At 47.1% G+C, this 27,017-nt stretch overlaps 1 protein-coding gene across 1 annotated transcript in view; it reads right to left on the bottom strand.

Annotated features, from left to right (window-relative positions):
- LOC147669866 (meiotic nuclear division protein 1 homolog) overlaps nucleotides 1-27,017 on the bottom strand; it is a 454,217-nt gene that overhangs the window by 352,146 nt on the left and 75,054 nt on the right. The window contains exon 3 of the mRNA XM_086948189.1: nucleotides 15,257-15,314. Within this exon, the coding sequence (XP_086804315.1) occupies nucleotides 15,257-15,314 (58 nt within the window). The remainder of the gene's footprint in view (nucleotides 1-15,256; nucleotides 15,315-27,017) is intronic.

Raw genomic sequence — 27,017 nt, 5'->3', positions numbered from 1 at the left:
TTGGAAATGAGAATGCGCTACGTATGGAGCGCTCAGATAGACTTTGTAGGTTGAAAGAAAATAAAAGTTATGTAGTGCGAGAGGACGACCCAGATGAGATGGAAGACATTTTGAATACCCGACCCCCTCCCCCTTATGCCCCACAGCCCTTGTATCCCTCCTTGCCAGTTCCAACCCCCAGTAGTGGAGTTCCGGGTCCTTCAGCAAGTGCCCCCCAACAATTCTCGCCCTCGACACCCCTTGTTTCATTACTCCAGACCACTTCACCCGCACCCTCTCATTTTTCTTTAGCACTCCCTACTGTTTCAGCTAGTACCACCCCCAGTCAGGAGATGCTAACGCCGAGTCGAGGCGCAGGTAGTGGATTACTCTCGCAGGTACGGAAGTTGCTTACGCGTTCTACGGTTGGTTTAGATGAGAAGAGTATGGTGGCTAATCAGGCATGTCAGTGGGCCAGGAATAATATTTATTCGTTTGAAGATATTTGGTCCACTATGAAGGATTTTGAGCCCTTGATGCAACAGCACGCTTTGTGGCATATGTCAAATGTACTGATACCGCTATGGGAACAGGGGTATGGAGGTGTGGCTCCAGCGGTTTTACGAGACATACAGGCCGGAGCCTATAGAACGAATACCGGGGTGAAGGAAGTGATGAGTAGTTTACGTGCCCTATTACAATACAGAAATGAATTACCCTCTACAGGCATGCCCCATTTCCCAGGTCTACATCCTATGCGCGAGGTGCACCCTATTTTCCATCCCGAGATTCCCGAGGTGGTAGATCCTATTACAAGGGCTGTCACTAGGGACAGGATAGATGCACATTTCCAGGAGCAATGGGTGTATACGCCATGGAAGAGAAGTGAGGTACTATCATTGAAGGCTCAGCTACCAGATTCTAGAAAGAACCCGACTGCCTACTACAAAGAGCTAACAGAAGCCGCGTCTTCCACTGTAATGACTTTAGCTGATGTTGAGTTGTTTTTCGGGCTTTTGGTCCCAGTTGATGTGTGGCGGCAAGTGAAGGGTACTGATCATGCGGAAGAGTTGGGAGGTACGTGGCAGGAGTTGCAGGACTGGGATAAGGAGCGTAAGCCAGGGGAGAAGCCGAAGGCTGAGATTTTAGCTTTACCAGGGCGCATAATAAAATATATGCATTCTCTCATTCCCCCGAAAAAGGTAGATTGGGACAAGTTGACGGCCTGCAAGCAGAAAAAGGATGAGGCAGTCTCGGACTTCTTTACGAGGTTTGAGGAAACGTTCATAGATTTTAGTGGGCAAGATGTGTCACAAGATGGCGGGTTACAGCTTTTTGTTAATAGGTTTGTCATGAACTTATTGCCTGAAATTTCAGCAAGACTGCAAGCGTCGGAGAGCACGTGGACAACGTCCTCTCCTTCGGGTATTCTCAGTATGGCACAGTATTATGAACACAGAGAAAATGAAAGTAAGGACAAGCAGGAAAAGAAGGCTAAGGATCTAAAGACAAGAGTTTTGTTGCAGCAAGTGGCTAGAGGCAGAGGAAGGGGTGTAGCGCCGAGTCGAGGGGGCGGCTTTGGGAGAGGTGAGAGTAGGGAAAGGCTGGGACCGAATCAGTGCGCAAAGTGTAAGCAGGAGGGGCATTGGTGGAGGGATTGCCCACTGCTTCAGTCGAACGCTGGTCCAGGGAGGGGACGAGGAAGAGGTGGTGGCGATTTCGGGAGACAGGCTACACGGTCAGAAGGAGGCGGGAGACCGGGAGGAAATTATTTTGACAACGGTACAGACAGACAACAGTTGCAGAGGGGTGGTGGTCAGTACTATAACGATGATTACTCAGTGGACGATTTGACAGGGTTCTCCCACAACTAGGACAGCGTAGGACAGAGCATGGGACCAGTACTTATGGAAGTTGATCAGAGGGGACCCTATGTCGAAGCAGACTTATTGGGGTCTCAACAAAAATTTCTAGTGGATACGGGTGCAATGAAAAGTTCAGTGGCTCGTTCTCGGGTCCCAGGGGTGGCTCTGTCTGGCAAAAATAACATCTCTGTGGGTTTCGCAGGAACTCCGGTGATTAGCCCCATTTCTAAACCTCTCACGTTAACGATTGGCCCTTTCACTGTTGATTCACCGTTTCTATTGACATCGAATTGTGGGGAAAATTTGCTGGGCTTAGATCATTGCTTTTAAAATCCTCCTGAGGCTTGAGCCGGGAGGCTGCTTTTACTATTGTGTGCTGAATTTTCACTTTATTCCCGTGTGTCCGCTCCCTCCCCCTCCCACTAAATTCTAGAATAGAATTACCTGCCACATTAGCGCTGCTCGCTGATCTGTACTTGGACTATTTTCAATAGCTAGATTCAACTCTTGCCTGTCCTGGGAAGCGGTTGATTGTTAGACCGGCATCAGGTGGGACTTTAGATTGGCAGTGAGTCAGGCAGCGGCCATCTTTGTGAGGGCTCGCGCTGCACGTCGCGCTTCGAGCGCTTAAAACCAGGAAATCCGAGCAGGAACTTGATTGCTTTTAAAATCCTCCTGAGGCTTGAGCCGGGAGGCTGCTTTTACTATTGTGTGCTGAATTTTCACTTTATTCCCGTGTGTCCGCTCCCTCCCCCTCGCACTAAATTCTAGAATAGAATTACCTGCCACATTAGCGCTGCTCGCTGATCTGTACTTGGACTATTTTCAATAGCTAGATTCAACTCTTGCCTGTCCTGGGAAGCGGTCGATTGTTAGACCGGCATCAGGTGGGACTTTAGATTGGCAGTGAGTCAGGCAGCGGCCATCTTTGTGAGGGCTCGCGCTGCACGTCGCGCTTCGAGCGCTTAAAACCAGGAAATCCGAGCAGGAACTTGATTGCTTTTAAAATCCTCCTGAGGCTTGAGCCGGGAGGCTGCTTTTACTATTGTGTGCTGAATTTTCACTTTATTCCCGTGTGTCCGCTCCCTCCCCCTCGCACTAAATTCTAGAATAGAATTACCTGCCACATTAGCGCTGCTCGCTGATCTGTACTTGGACTATTTTCAATAGCTAGATTCAACTCTTGCCTGTCCTGGGAAGCGGTCGATTGTTAGACCGGCATCAGGTGGGACTTTAGATTGGCAGTGAGTCAGGCAGCGGCCATCTTTGTGAGGGCTCGCGCTGCACGTCGCGCTTCGAGCGCTTAAAAACATACGTCCATGGCTCCGCGCAGCGGACGCGCATTGCGTGCGCGCCGATCGCGCGCCGGAGTCAAGCCAGAGTCCTGCCCGTCTGCGCCCGTCCGCGACCAGACGGGGCGCGGGGCAGGGGACTCTGGTCATAATGTCATCGCGCAGGCACCCGATATGGCGCCCTTACACCAGCAAATCCGCTACACACGCGAGACTCTACTTGAAATCGGTAAGACCCCTACTAAATCATGCTATTACTCCATAGACCCCAATGCGCTGCTTTCACAATGCAACTCATGCAACTTTCGCTTTGTTAACGATCCCAACCCTAACCACCCTGCATCTAATCTTAAATTGATGCTACTTAATTGTAGATCCATGGTCAAACACAAACTGGAACTTCACGACCTACTATTAAATCATGACTTTGATGTAATGTTTTTAACAGAAACCTGGCTAGAAGAATCCTCATCCCCCGAAATACTTGAGACAGTCCCGCTGAACTACAGCTTACTGAGAATTGATAGGCCTATACAGCGCGGTGGAGGTCTTGCAATGATCTTTAAAAAAGAACTGGAATGCACCCTCACTAACAAGGGCATCACTAACAGTGAAAGCGGCACTTTCACCATTAAAGTGACCCCTTGTATGACCATTACCGGGCTTCTCATTTATCGGCCCCCTGGTAATGCCACTCCTTTTTGCAATCAGCTAATAGAAACGGCGACGCAACTAGCTATCAAATACAACAATTTTATGATTCTAGGCGATCTTAATCTTCATTTTGAAGATCCCTATGCTAAGGAAGCCCAACTACTGAGGACTGCCCTTCATGCTTTGGGGATTACTCTGCTCTCCACTTCTCCCACACACAAACATGGCCATCTTCTCGACCCTATCTTTGCGACTTGGGAAGGCATTGATATACAACCGCCGGTCCCAATCATTTGGTCAGACCACTACATGATCATGTTCAACATACCTAAAACCAGGACTAAGAATACTGTCCACAAACCCCTGTATGCCAAGCGGCGCAACTGGAAAAACTATACCCCAGAACGCCTGATTGACGAATTAAAAATCCACCTCCCTCCCCAAGGTCAGTCCCTACAAGATACCTGGAACTCTTATGAATTATGGTTAAGTAAGGCACTTGACAAAATTGCTCCTTGGACTTGTAAGCCCCCAGCCAGGAGAACAAAATCTGAACCGTGGTTCTCAGAAAAATTAAAGGTAGCTAAAGCCCGTTGTAAAGCGACTGAAAGAAAATGGAGAAAGAACTACTCCACGGAACTGAAGGAGACCTACAAACAAGAATTAAAGTCTTATCAGAGACTTATAAGAGAGGAAAAAAGTCTCTTCTATCAAAACAGAATTGAAGAGGCTATAAATCCTTCTAAAGAATTATTTCGGATTTATAAGGAACTAACAGACACGTCGAGCCTGGATACGCAGGATACGTATTCTAATGAGCTATGCGAAAAAATTGCAGACTTCTTTGTCAATAAAGTAGAAAAAATTCATGCCACTTTCTCCACTCCCCCCACATCCGGTAAGATAATACCCCCTCTTCACAAAAACATTCTCACCCATTTTCACACTCCCGACAAAGAAAAACTGTCCAGCATAATCAACAGCATCCACTCTGGTTCCCCTAATGATGTGTGTCCGTTAGATAAATGCAAAGACATCATGGACAATACCCTTATAGATCAAATAAGCCAACTCATTACCCTCTCTTTCAAAGAATGCCATGTCCCGGAGGCTTGGAAAAACGCCCAGGTCATTCCCCTGAAAAAAAAACCTAACATTCCGGTCACCCAATTCCAAAATCTCAGGCCAATATCTCTATTGCCTCAATGCGCCAAAATAATAGAAAAAATAGTTAACATCCAACTAATGGCGTTTTTAGAGGCAGAAAACATTCTCCACCCCACTCAATCCGGTTTCAGACCTAACTACTCCACGGAGACAGCTGTCTTGTTTTCCACGGAATATATCCGCAAGATGGTGGACGAGGGTGAAACAGCAGCGTTGGTCATGCTTGACTTAAGCGCCGCTTTCGATACTGTGCTACATGCCACGCTGCTGTCCCGTCTTTCAGATATCGGAGTAAAAGACTATGCATTGGCGTGGATTAAATCTTTCCTCACGAATAGATCTTTCCAGCTTCATTGCCCGCCCTTTAAATCATCTTCTCGGGCTGTGAGCTATGGGGTTCCACAGGGCTCTAGTTTGAGCCCTACATTGTTCAACATCTATATGGAACCCCTGGCTCAGATCATAGAGAACTTTGGGGTTGGCATTGTTAGCTACGCCGATGACACTCAGCTTATGTTTAAGCTTACCCCTGATACCGAGAAGTATGCCTCCAACTTCTCGGAGTGCATGGCTGCTGTTGCCATGTGGATGGACAGTAATTGCCTCCGGCTTAACGGAGACAAAACAGAGGTGTTAGTGATAGGGAACAAAACCTCTCTATGGTCTCAAGCGTGGTGGCCCACATCTCTTGGCGAATGCCCTCGACCTGTTGAGAAGGTCAAGAACCTTGGGATCATGATCGACTCTGATCTATCAGGAAAATCCCAAGTGAACAAGATCATTGGAAAATGCATTGGCACATTAAGAATTCTTAGAAAAATCATTGACCTGATCCCTATCAAAGCCAGGAAAACTATCGTGCATGCACTTATTACACCTCACCTGGACTATGGGAATGCCCTCCTTTTAGGCCTCAACCAAAAACATCTTCACCAGCTGCAATGCGTACAAAATGCGGCAGCCCGCTTGGTACTAGGCCTTCCCAAAAGAACTTCTGCCAAGACGGCATTGTCCAAACTGCACTGGCTCCCCGTAAGGGAGAGAATAAAATTCAAGAGCCTCTGCTATGCCCACAAGATAGCCCACAACAAGGGTCCCACCTATTTAAGAGGCCTCATGACCATCCACCGCCCTACCAGAGACCTTAGGTCCTCAGGAATGTCCCTTTTCAAACTCCCCCGCGTCCACAGAGCAAAAATTGGTGGCCGCTCCTTTCGCTACCTAGGAGTGAAATATTGGAATGCTCTTCCGATTCATTTAAGAATGGAACCCTCGGAAACCCTTTTCAGAGCAAACCTGAAAACCCACCTCTTTCCTCAATAATCCTGTCATTCCTTTCCTCTGCTTGATTCTCTGTGAGTTTTTTCAGCAATCAGCGCGGGGATACACAGCTGTGCAGCCATGCGCTTAATAAATGTTTTATTATTATTATTATTATTGAAAAGGTTGCACGCCACCATCTATTGTTCCCCGGATGGCGTGTACCTCACTTTGGGCCCGAATGTCGCCCGACCATTGCAGTGTTTTTCGAAAGATGACCCATTACCACCTGAATTTCAAGGCATACCCGACAGCTTGTGGGCTGTCAATGATACAGATGTAGGTAAAATGGATATTGCCCCGGTGACCATAAGAGTGAAGGTGGGAGCGAAATTACCCAGGGTTCCACAGTACAGGATTCCTAGGGAGGGAGAGAAGGCCCTGTTACAAATAATACAGGATTTAATACGGTCTGGGGTAGTGGAAGAGACTGATTCGAACATATGTAACAGCCCTATTTTACCCATCCTCAAAAGACGATCACCTGAAGCTACTGATAATACTCCTGATGTTTATAGATTTGTGATTGATTTGCGACACGTAAATAGAGTAGTGGAGCCACAGTACCCGGTGGTCTCGGACATCACTACAATATTGACAATGATCCCCCCTCTGCGAAATATTTCTCTGTCCTAGATTTGAAAAATGCTTTCTTCAGTATTCCAGTACATGAAGACAGCCGTTATCTCTTCGGATTCTCATTGGCTGGCCGAAGCTTCCGCTTTAAGAGAATTCCTCAGGGGTACACTGAGAGTCCGAGCATATATAGTCAAGCATTGAAGGCACAATTGGATGAACTGGAACTTCCACCTGGCAACGTCATGTTGCAGTATGTGGATGATATCCTGATAGCATCGGACGACGAGAAGGGTTGTCGGGATGCTACTGTGAAATTGCTCCACCATTTGGCTAAAAGAGGGCATAAAGTGTCCCTTCCAAAGTTTCAATACTGTCGAACGGAGGTAACATACCTCGGTCACCTCCTTTCGAAAGTGGGGAGGAGATTGACGCCAGAGCGCATAAAAGCTATTAATAACATGAAGGTACCTAACAAGCAGCGAGAGGTGCGCGCGTTCTTGGGCATAACATCGTATTGTCGCCAGTGGATACCTAACTATGCGTTACTAACAAAACCCCTATTGTATCTGACTACCAAGGAAGTGCGCAAACCCCTACCCTGGACCCCCGCATGTCAAGAAGCGTTTGAGTCACTAAAAACGGCTTTATGTTCTGCGCCTGTTCTTGGAACACCTGATTACCAGAAGCCTTTTGTTCTTTACGTACATGAGGCGGAAGGTTGCGCGTTGTCTGTTTTAACTCAGTGTTACGGGGGGAAACAGAGACCTTGCGCTTATTTTTCTGCAATGCTTGACAATGTGGCAAGAGCGCTGCCGAGTTGTCTGAGAGCCACGGCGGCTGCTGCGGTCTCCATAAGACAATCGGCAGGGCTCGTATTGGGATCAGATCTCACGGTCATGGTACCGCATGCTGTGGACATTTTGTTGAACAGGACACAGACGCAGCACTTAACTAGTGCTCGTCTTACGGGTTATGAGATGACTCTTTTTGCACCCCATGTTACGATCAAAAGGTGCGCAACACTGAATCCGGCCACATTGTTACCTATCCCCACAGATACAAAAGACGATGACATACATGACTGTCTGTTTAGGACTGAAGAGGAGACAAAGGGGAGGGTGGATCTGACAGACAGGCCCTTGGACGAACCAGACGGGGAGTTGTATGTGGATGGGTCCTGTTTTAAATTGCCAGACGGTACATCGACAGCAGCATATGCAATAACAACATTACAGACAGTAGTGGAGACTTCTAGGATACCTTACAATTCTGCCCAAGCTGCTGAGATTATAGCCCTACTGAGAGCATGTGAATTGAGTGAGGGATTAGACGTGAACATTTATACTGACAGCCAATACGCCTTTGGCGTGGCTCATAATTATGGGCGACTTTGGGCAGAACGGGGATTTCTGACTTCTCACGGACAACGCATACAACATGGCCCACTGATATTACGACTGCTAGCGGCACTGACACTACCCAAAAGATTGGCTGTGATAAAGTGTAGCGCACACAAGACAATAGTGGATGATGTAGGACGAGGCAATGCCTTCGCCGATGAAACAGCAAAAGAGACTGCTAGAGAAAAATTACCACGAATGTTTGTGGCAGGACCAGCTAGATGGGTCCCAGATGTTCATATGTTCTCGGACACTGTACAGAGTGTAAAGAACATACAGGGAAAAGCGACAGAAGATGAATTAAGGGCATGGAAGGATGGGCAGGGACGATTGGATGTGGATGAATGTTGGACAGATGTGACCGATAAGAGACGATGGTTACTCCCGAATGCATATGTTCTTCCAGTAGTGACGATGGCGCATGGGCCTGCGCATGTTAGTGCAAAGGGCATTTGTAAATTGTTAGACCCAGTGTGGAGCAATAAGAATATCTCTAAAGTGGCCACTCACTTGGTTCGACAGTGCATGGTGTGTTTGAGGCATAATCCTGGTAAGGGTACTCCTGTCCCAACGGGAAACTTTGCACCTCCTTCATTCCCTTTTGAGGTGATTCAGATGGATTACATTGAAATGGAAAGGGTCAACAACTTAAAATATGTCCTTGTAGTCGTATGCGCCTTTAGTAGGTGGGTGGAGGCGTACGCAACGAAAGATTGTACGGCCATTTCTACTGCAAAAATGTTGATAAAGGAGTATCTGGAGTGATAATGTTACGTCCTTTAATGCAGAACTAGTCAAGCAAATATGCAAAGGCTTACAGATTTCCCAGAAATTTCATTCAGCTTTACACCCTCAGGCAGCAGGACTTGTGGAGCGATTTAACGGCACGCTCAAATTAAAAATGGCCAAAATATGTGAGAGTACAGGTCTCCGTTGGCCAGATGCCCTTCCCTTAGCCTTGCTTTCCACGAGAGTAACAGTGAACTCAAAAACGGGTGTCCCCCCCCATGAAGTGGTATTCGGCCGCCCGGCCAATATCTGGGGAGTGCCCAGGCCTAAATGTTTTTCAGAAGTACCGTATCCTTTGTTGATAGACTATCTGTATGCTTTGACTAAAGATCTTCGTTCTATTCATCAGCAGGTAGCAGACACTCTGAAGCCGTTGCCGGAGGGGCCAGGACACTCCGTCAACCCAGGGGACTGGGTTGTCGTCCGAAGATATCAGCGGAAGTCCTGTCTGGAGCCAAGGTGGTCGGAGCCGCGCCAGGTGCTCCTCACCACGCGTACGGCGCTTCGGGTGGAAGGAAGGAAGGCGTGGACCCACGCCTCACATGTGAAGAGGGTCCCGCTCCCGTTGCCCTATGACCAGTGGGTAAAGGACGGCATTGCTGACGAAGAGCATGAGAATATACCACGGTATGCTCCTTTCTCGGATGCTTCACTGATTGGAGAAGAGCGAAGCGGAATAGAGAATTCAGTGAGCTCTACTACTCCTGTTGCTACTAGTGAAGAGACACCAGAGAGTTCAGCATCTGTCACGGATACACCTGCTTTGTTCACTGACCCCGAAGTGCCAGGGAGCACTCGATACAATTTGCGGCCCCGAAGAAAATAAGTAACAGTGCTGAAATATGATGGACTAAACACTGGAAGAGGGGCTTAGTGAACTTTCTGAATACGAAGATTTAGTGGTAGGGATGGACTTGTAAGAGCCCTGGTGTTTAGCCGAAGATTGTGTGTTATGAGACTATAGAGTGGTGCGGGGCCCGAATTAAGTGCTCTCTTGTTTTCAATTGTTGAACAGCGACGTTGGAATAAGGTATGGACGGTAAAAGCCTGCCTGTGAGGCTTTGAAGGACACAGGGAGAAGATCCCTTTTTAAGGGTTGAAGAACCCCTCTGGCCGGTTGAGGATTGTCTGGGACTATTTTTCTAGTAGAAGTGTTTTTTTTTTCATTTTTGTTTTATTGGTAGATTTTGAACGTTCTTGAGAATGTATCCTTTTGGACGCCCCATTCCTGATGAGGAGCAGCCCTTTGCGGCTCCTCCGAGACCTGTGCCTGATTCGCCCTGGTTGGCTCTTCCCCGAAAAGGAAAGATCGTGGTCATCATTATTATTCTGATTACTTTTATAGTGACTCTTGGAATATTGTTTTTCCTGGATAAAGCTTACCCCGTTCATGTGTTTGCACCCACACCCACTGCCGTTCCTGAACATAATATGATTACTGTCGATTATGGTGAAAGAATGTTGAGAAAAGGTTATAAAGAAAATGTTTTTATTAAGACTTTGCACCATGCACACGCCACTACCAACTTGACAGATTGTTGGGTTTGTGGGCTCTTGCCTTCTGCTGCCTATAAGAAAGACAGATTTCTTGCCCTCCCTTTGACGCCTGTGAATAGTTGTGTGGGGTGGTATACTCTCATAGGTCTTGTTAAATATTTCCAGCAGCCAGATTCCTTGACTCCTCGACTGCAGAATAGGGGGTGGACAATGACTATGCGAGTACGCCCTCTACTTCCATCTTCCCTTGGACGAATATATACTGATGGACGTTTTGATCAGAAATTTATAGAGACATGTGAGAAAAAGTTGGGCCGGTTTCTGATACCAAATGATACTGACAAAGTTAGGGAAAGTTTCATGAAATTGAATGCCTCTCAGTCTTACAGACACCCCCCGAAGGGTAACGATAGTGCCAAGTCTCTAATACCCCTGGCTGTGGTAGGTCCTTCTCCATATTTCTGTATAGAGGGAAGGGGTCCCATCAAAGTTGGTAATAGCTCCTGTAATGTGACTGCATCGATACGTTTGCCTCTCAGCCCCTCTTTGATTGCCCCACCCAGTATCTATTTCGTGTGCGGAGATAATGGATACTTATGGTTGCCCGAGGGTTGGGGTGGGGTGTGTTACCTAGCCTACATGATTCCTCCTGTATATGTGGCCCCTTCTGATTATCACAGAACTCATCGTCGATTCCCCAGTCCACAAGAGCAGCGTAAAAGGAAGGAGCTTCAGGTAGATGACGTTGATCAGACGGACACCTCGTACCAACAATGGACTGATTTTTCTAAGGGTTTGCTGCCTTTCTGGGGTCCGATATTTAACAGCAGGGCTATTAGGCGACTGTCCAGGGTGATGGAAAAGGTAGTTCTCACTGAAGCTGACATTACGACTAACATATCTGTCGAGATTCAGGCTATGAGATTATTTACGATCCAGAACAGGATGGTGCTTGACGTCATACTGGCTGATAGGGGCGGGGCCTGTCGCGTCATCGGGACGTCTTGTTGCGTTTATATACCTGACTCAGCCCCGACTGTTAACTTGGCAGTACAGAAATTACATAGATTAGCGACTGAACTACATCAGGATAATGGGACATGGTCCTTAAAGCGGTGGCTCTGGGGTGCCTTCTCTTCCTGGGGTTGGAAAATATTGATGGGTTTGGTTGGTGTGGTGAGTGTAATTCTGACTTGCTGCCTTTGTGTATATTGCCTCCCTCCATGTTGCTCAATGTGTGCTACGAATTTACGTCCGAAAAAGAAGTTACCTGGTCAATATACAACTTCTATGATTACTGAAATTCCTGCTGATGCAAGTTGGTTGATGTTTATTGCAGAGGATGTTCTAGACTAAAGAAATAAATAAGGGTATAGAAAAAGTCCTGCCCCTAGAATGGATGTCGGCACTACCTTTTGGCAAATAAATGAGGCCATAGTTAGCCAATGATGCTAAAAGGAGGGTCTGATAGAATTCACTTTTCGATACCCTAATTACCCATTGATGATGTGTGAGTTAGCATCATATGGCTAACTGATGAAGTTCGTATATGCACCTATGCTGAATTATTTTGTTTGCTCCTTACTTATATTCAAATGTACGTGTGACCATATTAGTTTCTTAGCTTAGCCTGTGTGCCACCATTTTGTGTATCCCTCTGTGCCTGCGGGCCCTGCTCGCTCATATGCCCCTCCCGCAGGAATACAGAAATTCACTAAGACAGCAGTTTTCCTTTCTCGGCTTGCTGTGGCCGAAAGTAACAAGTCTCTTTATCAGTAATGTTCTCATGCCCAGAGACGCCGAAGCCTAGCTCCATGGCCTTGAGTAGAGATAGCGATGTATCCCTTGCAGGTGCAGATGCCTGCTGTATGATGGCATTGTTCACTGCTCCGAGTTTCGGTGATTTTCCATAAGGGGCGTACCCCTACTGCTTGTTCTGCATTATAATGTATTGCTGTGATGCGGAGAGTCAGTCTTCTCGTTCGCACTCCTAGGAGTGAGGTCGGACAGGGCCCTCTCATATGAGTGTTGTTTGGCCTAATAAAGACTTTTGTTCATTCTTCTCCACTGTCCGGCTGACTTCCTATATAGTGATTATAGGTGAGTGCGGTAAGTCACTCGGGTGGATTTGAGCCACGCTTATCAGTTAGGAGGTTAGTCCGGTCAGCCACCATAGGGATATCGGGGTGGAGAGCTGCGGCCGCCCTACGCAACACCACAGAATATGTACCACCCTCCTACGTAGCCACGGTAGGAGGAGATAGTGTGCCAGGTTCTGTAGTAAATTCCAGGTTACCTGCATCCTCCATTTCTTCTTTCCAGTCGGGGTCTAACTCGCACTCCCACCCCTCCCAGTCCTCCCCATCCTCCACAACCTGCCGGGCAGGCAGAAAAGATGGAGGTGGATGGAGAAAGGGATAGAAATTCCCCATCAGAGTCAGAATCAGCGTTGATCGACACTGGTCCAGCACCGTCCCCACGTCGGGGTGGAGGCCGGGGACGGCGTTGGTCGGGGAGCCAGCCGACGCCGGAGAAGTCGGTGGAGGTCGTACTAGGCCAGCCGACATCAGCTGGGATCCAAGCACGGATCCATGGGGGGTCTCTTAGCGTCGAGACCTGAGTTGTCGACGACATGGGGCCAGAGCTGACAACTTAGAAGAGTGAGGACCCCTAGCTGGACCAGCAGGCCCAAAGGCGTGTCGACGGGGCCAGACGGGCCAAAGACGCGTGCCAGGGCTGACTGGAACTCCTGCAGCTGGGACGGAGTCGCCGATGGACCCGGAAAGGGCGGGTAGGCCACCGGCAACTGCGTAGGCTCCGCCTGAGCCAGACACACCCTCAGCCGTGTCACGCGACAGGCTAGGGGAAGGCGAAGAGCAACATCACTTCTTCGACTTTTCGTGCTTCGCCTTACCTGAGTGCGAAGACTTTGTCGAACGATGGTGATGGCCGCTCCGCAACCAGTCCCTGAATCCCCCACAGGACTGAGACCTTGAACGGTGCGGAGCAGACTCCTGGGCCTCCAGCAACTTTCGGGACCGCTACTGCAAAGTTTTTGGAGCCAGGGCCCGGCATTCGAGGCACGACTCGGAGTCCTGGCCGTGCCCCAGACAGTAGAGACACTCACGGTGCGGATCCGTCACCGACATCATGCGGAGACGAGCCACGCAGGACCTAAAACCGAGCATCCCTACACACCAGGTGTTAAAGTAAAAAAAAACAGACAAAAGTCCCAAAAAAGGTCAGTCGAAAATTGACTGGGGGTAAAGCTCTCTCCGGATCAGCGCTTGCTGGCGCGGAAAAAGAAAGAACGGACAACAGCGCGCGTTGGCGCATCTCAGTAGCTCGGGGAGCCATACGACGACGCCTATGGCGCGCAGGGGTACTCCTGACGAAAGCTTTCCGGATCCAGTCTGACGCCTGGGGTTTATTCTAAAGTAAGGAATCTATCACCAATGTGTTTCTTTCAGATATGGAATATACACGTTTTCGCCCTTGTAAATACATAACCAGTAAACTTTTATATCTTGTTTCTTAGGTGTATATTTTGATAGATCGTTGTCACACTTGAGTACTACGTCGCCTGCACTTACGTTATTCAATATACTATTATCTGCATATAGAACTTTTTGCAAATAATACAATAAGTACCACGAAAACCAGTGTCAGTATATATATTTTCCTTGATCGTTGTTTGCACTCATGTTGATATAAAAGATTACCAAAGTGTGTAGGTACCACTTGGGGCCCGATGTAGGTCGCCATTTACCGGCCGGTAACGGCCAATTCGGCCATTACCGACCGGTAAATGGGTTTTCTTGATGTAGGGGGCCTATTTTACCGATTCGGTAAATTTACCGAATCGGTAAAATACCAAATCGGTATTTTTACCGATTCGGTAACTTCTATATGTAGGTGGGACTCTTCTGAGTCCCAAAGGCCTGTCAGATTCGGTATTTTACCACCCAATCCAATTGGGTGGTAAAATACCGAATCCAGGTGTGCATGCACATGTGTGCATGCAAACCTATGCCATGTGACAGACAGACATGCCCTTAGGGCATGTCTGTGCGTCACATGGCACGCACACATGCCTGTATTTGGGGTGCTAGAGGGTGTCAAAGTGACACCCCCTGCACCCTTGCTGCAATCGGTATTTACCGAAATCGGTAAATACCGATTCGGTAATGCCCATTGATTCCTATGGGCTTCAAAGCCCATAGGAATCAATGGGCATTACCGAATCGGTATTTACAGAATCGGTAAATACCGAATCTCAACGATTCGGTATTTACCGAATCTGAAATACCTACATACAACCCCCCCCTCCATTTTACCACTTCTTAAACACCGAATCGGTATGATTCGGTATTTAAGAAGTGGTAAAATGAATTTACCTACATCGGGCCCTTGGTGTTTAGAAATACCACATTTAATGGAGGCTGCTCTAAACTGATGTAAGAGGGTTGCCTATAGTAGTCTGAAAAGAGTCCCACGTTGGACACTGTTTTGCATATAAATGGCATCGGCATCACTATTGTTTTTCAGATTGCAAACGTTTTCCTCTCAGACATGATTCTCCCCTTGTTTCCGCATCCACGTTCAACTTAGGTTGTCAGTTCAAGTCTGGAATCTGCAGAATGAGAATTCACACTCGAAAATCGAGGGGAGTTTTGTCATGTATTAGTCAGAATAAGAAGCTACCAATACTTACTTATTCCTTTTTCTTTGGGTGCAATCTTCTCCAAATCTTTTAACTGAAAAACATCTTTCTAGAACAAAGATAGCAAAACAGGAGGGTTATTTAATGGAAGCTATTTATTTTCCAAAAAGAAGAAACATGGTTTATTTAGCATTATGGGAAGCACTCAGGTTATTTTATAATTTTACTTACTAAGACATACATTTCAAATGTTATTCTAAGAACTACCCAATGGAAAAACTAAATTTCAGCAGCAATGTTCGGTGGGGAAAGTATTTAGATGTGCACTTTATAGATATTTGAAAAAACAGGGGAAAAGTGTTGTCCCTTTTGTGATTGTCCGCATTAGCTATTTGATTATTAATTTCCAACAGTCGACAGGGTCAAATTACAGAAAAGTACTGTTTTATGGTCACATTTATGCAGCCACTTGAAGTCCATAGACTCTCTTCCATTATCAACTTTAAGGCATCCCAGCAATGTAGGGGCGGGACTAGAAGAACTAGAAGAACAAGTTACTTACCTTTACCAATGTCTTTTTGGGTAGGCTATCTAGCTGCAGGTTCTTTACCATAGAATATTTTCCAGGTGTCAGGCTGGATCCCAAAAATGTTGAGCAGTACCTCTACACGCTGGTAGGTGGCTCCGATCAGCTCCGCATCGGCCGCACTGGGTGGGACACGCATAGTGCCTATATAGATGCCACCTCAGTGCTCAGATTTCATTTTCTTTACGTGACTCTTTCCGCACTAGAAGCACAGAGCCACGCCAGAAGGATTACCAGTATACAGATATTAAGGGTCACAAGGACCTTACAGGTAGGAAGACCTGTTCTCAGAAACTGAGAGGTTGGGGGGTCTGTGAGGAATCTGCGGGTAGAGCCCTTACTAGATAAGGTGTTACTAAAGGTAAGTAACTTGTTCATCTGATAGAGACTTTGAACCGCAGATTCCTTCCCTTATAATACATGCCAAGGCAATACTCCCAAAAGATGGGTCTGCAAACTAATTCAGATCAAAAAGTCCTAGAAGACCAAATGGGCAAAGTGCTCATCAAGAAGAACCAGACTGTCAAGGCAGTAGTGTTTAGTGAACATATGCATCCTGAGAGATGTCCAGAACGGGGATTCCACAAGCTAATGCAGTAGTTCCAGATTTGGCTCTGGTGGAATGAGCCAGCAAGCCCTAGGAGGCTGCTTTTAGGTCAATATGTAGCAGATCTTAATGCAGAGTATAATGCATCTGGAGATGGTCCCTTCCTACATGGCTTTTCCCTTCTTCGCTCCCGTGAACCTAACAAAGAGCTAATCATCAACCTGGAGTTTTTTGGTGCGATCGATGCAGAATTACAACTCTCTTTTCGGGTCCAAGCTATAGAGTCTCTCCTCCTTGGAGTTGTGAAGTGAAGCACATATGGTATGCAGCTTGATGCTTTGCCCAACGTGAAAAGGTGTCACTGGTGCTGAGAACCAGTCTATCTGGGAAGAAATTAGTGTACGGAGGGTTAAAAGAAAGGGACTACAGCTCACTCACCCTTCTGGTTGAAGAGATGGCCACCAATAAAACGGTCTTGATCATCAGAAGTCCTAAGTGGCAACTGTGCAGGGGCTCAAAGGTTGAACACATTAAGAAAGTTAGGACAAACTTAAGGTCCTATTGAGGCATAACACATGGTTTAGGTGGAAACATATCTTAGAGGACCTGTTGTATATGTGGTTTGAACAGGGACTGTTGATCCAATCACTGAAAAAAAAGCTGAGATGGCCAGAAGATACCCCACAACTGTGCCCTGAGCAAGGCCCTGCAGAGCTAAGGGCAAAACAAACAGTAATACTTCAGACAAGGGGGCTGACAGAGGGTCAACATGTTTGTCAGTGCACCAAGGCACAAACTTTTCCCAACGGCAGGCATGTACAGTCTAAGTGGAGGGACCCTGCCTGCCAAAACGACCTCACAGACTTCAGGAAGGAGATCCAAGACTCAACTGGATGCAGAACACTGCCCTCTTGCTACAACAGGCGAGCCTTCCAAAGGGGCAGTCTAATAGAAGGACTGATGTTCATGCTGAGAATCTCTGGATAGCATACTCTTCATGCCTAATCTGGAGCCACAATGATGACTTGGACATGGTCCCTCCTGATGTCCTTCAGAACTCAAGGCAAGACTGGTATAGGCAGGAAGGCGTACAGGAGTCCTAAGCCCCACTTGAGACTTGAACACGCAGATGTGCTGACATTGAGCTTTCTGGGCGGTGGTGAGCAGGTCTAACCAAGGTTCTCTCCAGTCACTGAAGACACCTTGATCGACCTCCGAATTTAGACGCCATTCATCATCCATGAGGCATCGACAACTGAGTTAGCCCGCCTTGGTGTTCAGAGACTCTACCTGGTGTTGCATGACCAGGAAAATGTCCTAATCTTCCATCCATGTCCAAAGGCGCAGAGCCTCCTAGAATTGGATCCAGGACCCCACCACCATGTTTGTTGCAGAACTACATGGCGGGGGTGCTGCAAGTTAACAACTGCACTAGGCTTCCCTTGATGGTGGGGAGGCAGGACTTCAGTGACAATTGAATCACTCTCAACTCCATCTTTAGGATATGGAGATGAGACTCCGCTGAAGATCAGGGTCCTCTGATCTCCACCTCTAACAGATGGCCATCCCGATCCAGGAGGGACATTTCTCACCACTGTGAGATCTGGGTGGGGAGGGAGAGGGGTCTGCCACTGACCCAATCTTTGGTCCTGGGCCACCACTGCAGGTCTTGTGCAGTTGTGCTCTAATATCTAAGCTAGGTCCAAGAGATTCCCATGATGCTGCGCTCACTGGGACTTCAGATACCACTGCAGAGCCTCCATATACCAGTGGACATGTTCTACCAGCAAGATGCAGGAGGCCAGAGGACCCGGCAGCCTCAGAGTCAGTCTCCCCAAAATCAAGGATAGAGGCTGATACATTGGAATCATAGCCTCAATATCCTGGACTCGCCGCTCTGGAGGATAGGCGCGGAGCTGTACTGTGTCCAGAATGGCTCAGATGAAAGGGAGAGTCTGAGAGAGAGTCAGGTGTGACTTTTGTGACAGTGATAGAAAACCCCAGTGAATGCAGGTGGTCAGCCATAATCTGGAGGTGGGCGACGACTGCCTGGTGCAAGCCCGCCTTTAATAGCCAGCCATTAAGGTAGGGGAAGACTGGAACTTCTGACCTTCACAGATGGACTGCAACTACTACCATCACTTTTGTGAACACCCGAAGTGAGATTGTGAGGCCAAAGGGGAGCAGAGCAAACTGAAAGTGCTTTTGGCATACCGTGAACTGCAGGTAATGTCTTAGGGCCAGCAGAATGGGTATATGGAAATTAAGCATCCTGCATGTGCAACACTACTATCCAGTCTCCAGGATGCAGGGCAGATGGGACCTGAGCCAGCGTGAGCATTTTGAATTTCTCCTTTTTCAGGAAGTAGTTGAGAGGGTGCAGCTAATATAGGAGGGAAGCTTCATCCTTTTCCGGCACCAGGGAGTGGCGGGAATAACAAGCACGACATACTTCTGATCTCGGCAACCTCTAGATGGCTCCACTGACCAAAAGAGCCTGCACTTCCTCATGCAGCAGGGAGAGATGTTCCTCCATCAGCCAATCTAAGGATGGTGGCACGGGTAGCAGGGTTTCAGTGAATGGAAAGGCATAACCCAGCAGAACAATCTCAAGTATCACTTTTTTTTCAACATTATGGATTGCCAGCCTAATAGGTGGTGCTTGATCCTGCCGCTGACTGGTTTCCGTGATATTGTGAAGGCATATTAAAGGGGCTTGGAGGCTGCAACTGCAGAAGAGGTGGTGGACTAGGCAAATATCTGTGCTTAGGTCACAAGAGGCTTGTGGTAGCTGCATCCGTGGTCACAAAAGAACTGAGAAGACTGCTGTGAGTGGTGGCTGAGTGGAACTAGACGCAGCTGGTAGCCCGTACCGTAGCCATGGAAGGAGCGAGAGTGAGGCTAGTGTGGAGCCATGAACAGTCTCAACAACTAGGTGGAGGCCCTACTACCCTTAAAGGGCTCAAGCACTGAATCTGCCTTATCACCAAATAGATGAGCACCATCGAAGGGCATGTCCATAAGGGATGACAGACATCCCCTGAGGAGCCAGTTGACTTCAGCCAGGCATGGCGATGTAGAGTCATTGACAAATCAATTGCTCTACCTAGCAAGTCTGTTGTGTCCAGTTGCAGCGTATCGTGTACTTTGCGGTGTCTCTGCCATCTGCAATAGCATGGGTCAAGATGGCTCAGGCCTCCTCCGAAACCATGGGCAGCACATGTGTAAATGAGTCCCAAACTAGTGGGAATGCCAGCACAAGAATCAAACCATGTTCACTGCCCTGCAAAGGTGTCTGAAGAGAAAATTATCTTGCCAATTGTGTCCAACTTCTTGGATTCCCTAAATGGTGGTGTGGTAAGGAACATGCAAGGCTAACTTTGGATATGGAGGCCTGGATGACCTCGCTGTCTGGGTTGGGGTGCTGGGTAAGAAATCCTGGATCGCTAGGAGTCGGCCAATAGTGGCAAATATCGTCCTGTGCACAGGCGCGCCTGTATAGGGCTTAGCCCAGGTCCCAGTGACTGCTTCATTAAAGTCCATAAGAGGTTCAGTGGGGGCTACCCTGGATTGAAGTACCTTCATCAAGACATTGGTCTTGACTGCCAAAGAGAGCAGCATAAGGTCCAGGCCATCAGCCCTACTTCGCACTACCATAGCAAATGAGGCCCCTTTCTCTATAGCCACGTTAGGAGAGAAGACCAGGCGTGTGTCAGGTGAGGTGTCCAGACCACTGGCATGAGCCAATTTTCATACTAGTTATACTCAGGCAAGGGTGCCTCAAGGGAGTCAGGATCACCATAGGATCCTCAGATCCATCCCAATCATATTCTCCACAAGGCCTGGCTAAAGAGGGAGACACTGTCCAGCTCTGTATCGGAGTCGGAAATGATGATGGGGTCGGGCGTTGGGAACGGAGCCACTGGAATTGACTCTGGTAAAGGTCATGGATTTGTGAACGGATCCAGAAGGCCCAAGTGAAGAAGAGGGCAAACCCGCCGGTGGATATTCAGCTGGGGCACCTTCCGAACCCATAGGGCCAAAGGCACTCCAGAGGGTTTAGCTTGCCCAAAGATGAGATGCAAGGCCTCATGAAATTTCTTCCGTGGGTCAAGGATCGCTCCGGCTCCAGAAAATTCAGGAAGGCGCAGAACCAGCTTCTAGCTCTGCGGGTTGCATGTGGGACCGGGGCCTAGATTTGTGGCATTGTTCCTGTGCCTCGTCCGATGACTTGGACTGGCGAGGTGAAGTTGAACAGTGTTTCAGCTTCTTGGCTTTCTTCTTCTTGTGGGCTTACCTGATGAATATTTAAATCTCAAAAATGACAGATAGGAGCGACTCAGAGAGCAGACCTAAGACATCCAAGCGACTGTGACCTGGAGCAATGCAGAGTCGTCCGGTGGCAAGTGACCAGGAGCTTCAAGACCTGCTTCCGGACCGCCTTGGGATTCATCGTACTGCAGTCTAGGCTGGCCTGGCTCCATCCACCATAAGCAAACAAGGTAGGGGGTCTACACAGACATTTGCCTTGAAAGGCTTCATAAGGTTTAAAATTCCGAGGTTTCTATTTTTTAAGGAAACATCCCTAAAACATACTGGGATCTAAAGCTGCAAAAATGGTCACAAAAAGTTGGAAAAACCAGTAAAAAAAAAATGACTGTGGTACTGCTCCCCAAACTGTGCTAATGACGCTGAAAGAAAAGAACTGATGTCAGCATACTGTGGTGGCACCTATATAGGCACCACAAGTTACATCTGGAGAGGACAATGCAGAACCAATCTACCAGCCTGCAGAGGCACCTCTCAAGATTTTATGGATCCAGCCTAATCCGTGGATAATATTCTGAGGTAAGAAATCTGCAGCTAGAAGTCTCTTTCTTACTGTTTTAAGGCAAAGCTTTGCATATAGCTTCAATGTACAAATGTGCATTGCACTCAACAACTCCATCTCACACATATGTGCAATGTTGGCAGTTCACTTAATTTAAAAATAGGACAACTGATGAAAACTGACTGGTCATATGGTTGAGAGTTCAGCAAGAGGGGAATGATGAGGAGATAACACTTACATAGTGAGAGCAATGGAGTCAGAATGAAGCTAACCTTTTCCATTTTTTTATCCTGAATCTTTCCATCCTCAAACTTTGGGTATATACCACAGTAATAAAGAATAAGGGAGGAAGCTTCAAAGAGTAGTGTTGGCAGAATGTGGGTGAATAAGCCTATGTAGCCGTCAGCTATAAATCCTGGATAGGCACATGCTTGGAACATCCCACCAATATCATCTTGGTTCGAATGAAATGCACCAAAACCAGATGGGCTCAATGCACAGCATAGCGATGGAGATGCATGATGTTATCTTTCTGGCAATGGTGACCACAGAAGTCGGTATGCCAGCATCATTACCCCAAAGTCCACAAAGTCTGTCAAGTTTAGGTCCATGGTTCGGCTCATGCCTAACTTTAGATAAAAGGCACACAACTGATGAACGGAATGCAGAACAAATCAAAATGTTCACCCACAGTCAAGAGATCTGGGTTAAATCCATCATTCTTTTGCTCACTATGCCACCCCAGTTTAGACCTGGCCATATGCAAACCAGTCTTGACTCTGTGCCTTATGTGAACAGCCCATCCCAAACTGCCAAGCCAGGTCTTCCCTGGACCGGAAACACACATCCTAGGACCGGTTTCAGGGTTTCACCCCTCATCAGCGAGGATAGCGTGATTCCAGTGGCACAATGAGCCCGGGACCCACGTCTGGGCATACCCACGCACTTAGGGCGAGAAAAAAGCGCAAGGCACCGTTGACGTCCTAATTTTGCAAGACCTCCTTGGCTGAGGAGGTGTAGGGACGTGGAAAAATAATTTTTATAATCCTTTTGTTGACTTAGAAATCCACAAAATACATGAGGTATTAAGGATGAGCATGTATGGAAAATCACCCTATCCTGATGGAACTCTGGTGTGCAAAACCGTGTAGGTGTAAAAGAATCATGCTCCAAAGAAAGCATGCCTGCAATTAGTCTAGGCCACTAGCAATCACTCTGAGCAGCATTTCAGCCCATTGTTTTTCACCTATAGTGCCACTCAAAACAGAGGGCCGTCTTACATAAATCAGTACTGACCCTCATGGGAACAGCCCATCCTGAACAGCCAGATGCGCCCACCTCCAAAAAGAAACATAATCAGCCCCAGACCAGTTTCAACCTTATAAGGTCTTGTCAGTGAGGTATAACTTGGATCCTGTGGCATAGCAAGGAAGTGACTCACGTCTGGGCATTCCCTTGACCACTCAGGACACACAAAAGGTGATGGGAGGAATGTTTTCATGTAGTCTATACCACTGGTAATCACTCTGGGTAGTATTCCAACCCATCATTTCTGATGGATACTTCTACCTGCAGATTCCTTGTCAGTTGAATAACCCCCAAGTCCTAATCAGACAGGATAAGGTACCCTAATAGAAACTAGAACAACAGAACAAATCTGGTATGTAACCCTGCTAAGACAACGCATCAGGGTTATGAAGGGACCCTCGCCCACAGATATCTCATGGCATGCTTCATCATTGGGTCTCACACACAGAATGATGGTACATATGGATGGTCTAAACCATGTTCAGGGAACTTTTAATATTGTTTGGATAGAGTATATGCTAAAATTATCTAGGGCGTATCCCTACCTTGTCATTTAATAAAACACATTAGTACTGTACCTAAATGCTGGAAGCTTTCTATAGTCCTCCAGTCACTAATAAGGTCTACATGTGACGGGCATCAATAGGTTGCCACTTTAGGTCAAGTGGCCTTCGTCAGGATTAGAATATCCCTAAACAATATTCACACAAATCTGTTGTGATTCATAATTTGTAGCTTTTTTTTTTAAACACACACATGCACACTTGTACACGATTTGCAGGAGACTCACTAGTCATCCCTGGTAAGGGGAAAAAACCACGGGTGTACTTAGGCTAAGAGGGCCAGTCTGCCTAATTAGATGCCATCTGCTGACCCTGCATCTCCCTGCTGTAAATAAACCCTTGTGTCAGACTTGATCTGGAAACATCAAGCTTTTTGATGCCGGAATAGACTGCTGGCATTGTATGGGCACCAGAACTGATACCCAATGCGGTCACCGAAGCCTTAAAGCACCCATTCAAGTGCAACAAAGTCAGATCCCTTTTTTTCTGGGTCTTCAATATGGATCTAGAGCTCTCTCGCTCTCAGAGAGTTTTTGCATTTTGTTAGACCTTGTAGGGACTTAAAGGGACAAATGTCCATCACAATCCACACGCATTCTGTCTCTGGTGCTTGAGGTCAGACCAGGTCTCGAACTCTTTAAGACGTTCCACAGAATAAACCCGAAACAAAGCAGGAACGGGAGGTTAAACTGTTAATGGCATGGGTCAGTGACTCCATGGCCCGGGCCCCAGACTCCTCTGGCAAGAGAAAAAACACATGAAAGAAAAGAAGCACTCATTGAAGGGCAAGTTGTCTACATGCCCTCTTGATCCTGGGAGTCACCATTAGTCTTCATTGCACCACCGGATGCCGCTCAGCAAGCAACCCCCCACCCCTCCTGGAGCCAGCAATAGAACCCATTCTGCCATGGCAGTTCCTCCCTCTCCCGAGCCACTGACACCGCTTTCCCAACCGTCCTCGTGTCTGCTATCACTGAATGTGACTCCACCTCTAATGCTTCTGGATCCCCCTGTGTCCAACCCGATACAAGAACACAGTTTGAGGAGATAGCCTAAAGGTTCTTGGAGGAACAGGAGTGTAAATACCAAATGGCTCTACAATTCACAAGCTGTTTGGCTTGAACTCGAAACCCCTCAATCTATAAGGGACTGTGGAGGGACCAGACCAGGGCTTCCCAGATCAAATAGCTGAATTTGCAGGCTAGTGGCCTGGACACCTCACCAGACGTGATGATGGGAGTTCCCTTTGGGCCTCCAGGTCCTAAAGTCGCGTCTTCCTTACAGCGGTGAGCAAGGCAGCAGAGGTACTGAAATGACTGCTCCCCTCCGTTGACATCAAAACAAATGTGCCTACTGAGGTTCTTTTGCCTTCATTCCTAACCGTGAACGTTTACTTCCCTTCCATGATACCATTTTGGAGCAGGTACTGACATCATAGGAGAAACCGGCTTCTGGACTCACAATGAATAGACTGGAAATAAGGCGCTACTAATCTGCCCCTAAGGATTCCCACCTCCCCTTTCCAGTCCACTCATCTCTCTCCAGCTAGATTGGTCAAACAAGCTTCTTGCTTGTTTGAGACAGATGTCAGGGACTTTTCCAACAATCCTGTCGAACAAAGAATCTAAATGCCTAGAAACTTGGGACAAGAACAATTTCTCTACCGGAAATATGGCATTAAAATCTTTGAACACCACTTGCCTCTTGGAGAGATACGCTCGTACCTTATGGAACATGGCCCAACTGTTTGTCCCTCGATCTTAAATGACATCATGGCTCATTTTTCTGAGTTATTAAGGAAGGTCATCAAATCAGGCCTGGACACTATTAAGTGGCTCCCCCGTAGGAGTCCTATGCCATGGTAGGCCATCATCCTTGACTTTGCACATTGGGATTTTCCACAGATACGCAAGCCACTGTCATGGACCTTACCTCTGACTGCCCCCCCTTGTTTGGAGATAAAAGCTGATTTAGCCCTGGAGAGGTTTAGGTTAGCAAAGCTACAGCGAGGTCCCTGCACCTTTAATGGACTCAGTGGGACTACAGGCCTATTTCACTGCTTTTGGGGTGTTCTTGAGAGACTTTAGCTTTCATCGGCGGCAGTCCGGTCAGCCACAGTCACAAAAGCCCCAAAATCCTGTGGTCAGACATTATAGGGGCTGAGCACAGTCCATCCTGAACTTCCATGCCAGGTCCTCTTGGAACTGGAACACAAGCAACCCAAGACCGGTTTTCGCTCTAGTTCAGTCTCTTCAGTTGAGAGCATCTTGGTTCCAGTAGCTCAGTGAGCAGGGAACAAAAGTCCGGACGTGCCTGGCGTACTTTGGACATTGCACTGGAGTAAACAAAAAAGTGATAGGTGGGATGCTTGAACTAATCTCAGCTCCTGGTAGGTCAGGCCCTGGTTTTCTGCCCCCCCCCCCATAAAACCTCAGACTAGACCCAGCCATATATATGCAAACCAGCCTCGATCCTGCTCCAGTAGGGACAGTCAAGCATAAACTGTCAAGCCAGGTTCTTTCGGAACCGGAACACAAGCAACCAAGACCAGTTTCACCATAGTTGGCCTACTGCAATTATCTTAACTCTTTAATAATAAACATATCACGTCCATTGCTTTTCTCATTGTTTCGCCACAGCACCTAACTCAGTCTTGCTGTACTGAGCATAAACTTTCTCAAAAGCTAAAAGTGCAATAAAAGCACTACTTTTCAGTGGGAGCACCACAAAATCCGATTAATCAAATGCAAGGCACCCACAATATGGTAGGAGGCAAAGCCCCTATCTCAGTGGTTCTTCTTAAAGCTTTTTCTATTGATCACATAAGCTTATGTGCCAGCTGTGCTGTCAAGCCAGATCTAAAAAGCACCAGAATTTACAGTATTCTACACGATTCACCCAGAAAGGGCAGAGTAGAGCCTTGTGAAAGACATAGCTTGCCAAAACAACTAGTTATTAAGCAATCTTTGGGAGCTGTCATCACTGGAAGTCAATTTGATAATGGTCAAAGCAGTAATTACATCGCAATTTAAGTCCACGACCAAACTTGTTTTAGGTTAAGCAAATGCTTCTCCAATTTTGAACTGTGTTTCTAAAGCATGCAGCTATTACCCCCTGCCCCCCTTGTTATCTCGAGAGAGGAGGGCACCCAATGTTTTCCGCTGGAAAATAGATCAGTGCTAAAATTATACAAATGAACTGGGCTGGTAAATCGCAGATAGAGGCTAAATGCCAATTCGGGATCTGTTACACAGAAATTCGAGGTATATGAAGCCAAAAAAGAGCAAGCAACGACCCATTTTGTGAATATTTTTCTCTGCACTTCGTTACATGGAATTAAGCATATGACTAGAGACTAACAGTCGTGTCTGATATTTCAAGCATAAAAACGACTTTCTATATTTAAAGAGACTAGAGAGTGGCAGATAAGATCTGGAGAGATGGGTGAGAATAAAGTTTGGCACCTCCGTAGAAGAGGCAAGGAACATTGGTCAAACGTGGTCGTTCCAGAAGAAGTACCAACATCAGTAAATTTCCATTTTGAGGTGACTGCCCCTGTACCAGCTAGTCATTTTCGCTGTAATTTATTTGCATAATAAAAATGGCAGAACGTATTAGTTCCAGAACTAAAAATGCAGGCTACTCCCTTTATTTCTTTTCAGCTTACAAATGTCATAGGCAGGAAAACAACTGTCGGTCAGAAACTGGAGTGAGTTGGTGGAAGTACATCAAATCGGAGCTTCTGGACGCAACAGCTAGTTCTAGCCCTTTGTAAGATCAGCTCGCAATGTTATGGTACTAAAGGCGTAAATTAAAACCATTTTGTCAGGCATTATAACTACACGTAAGGTCGATTATTAACAGCGATTTTATTATAACTCGAGATAATACCCCTGACTGTAATTTTACCATCAGTAGATAATCAGAAGGGCAGAATTTTCAGCTTGACAATACTTTACCGTACTATACTGGACAAA

This window comes from Lissotriton vulgaris, unplaced genomic scaffold (assembly GCF_964263255.1).
Source record: "Lissotriton vulgaris unplaced genomic scaffold, aLisVul1.2 SCAFFOLD_431, whole genome shotgun sequence".
NCBI lineage: Eukaryota > Metazoa > Chordata > Amphibia > Caudata > Salamandridae > Lissotriton > Lissotriton vulgaris.
This window is presented reverse-complemented; position numbering and strand designations above follow the sequence as displayed.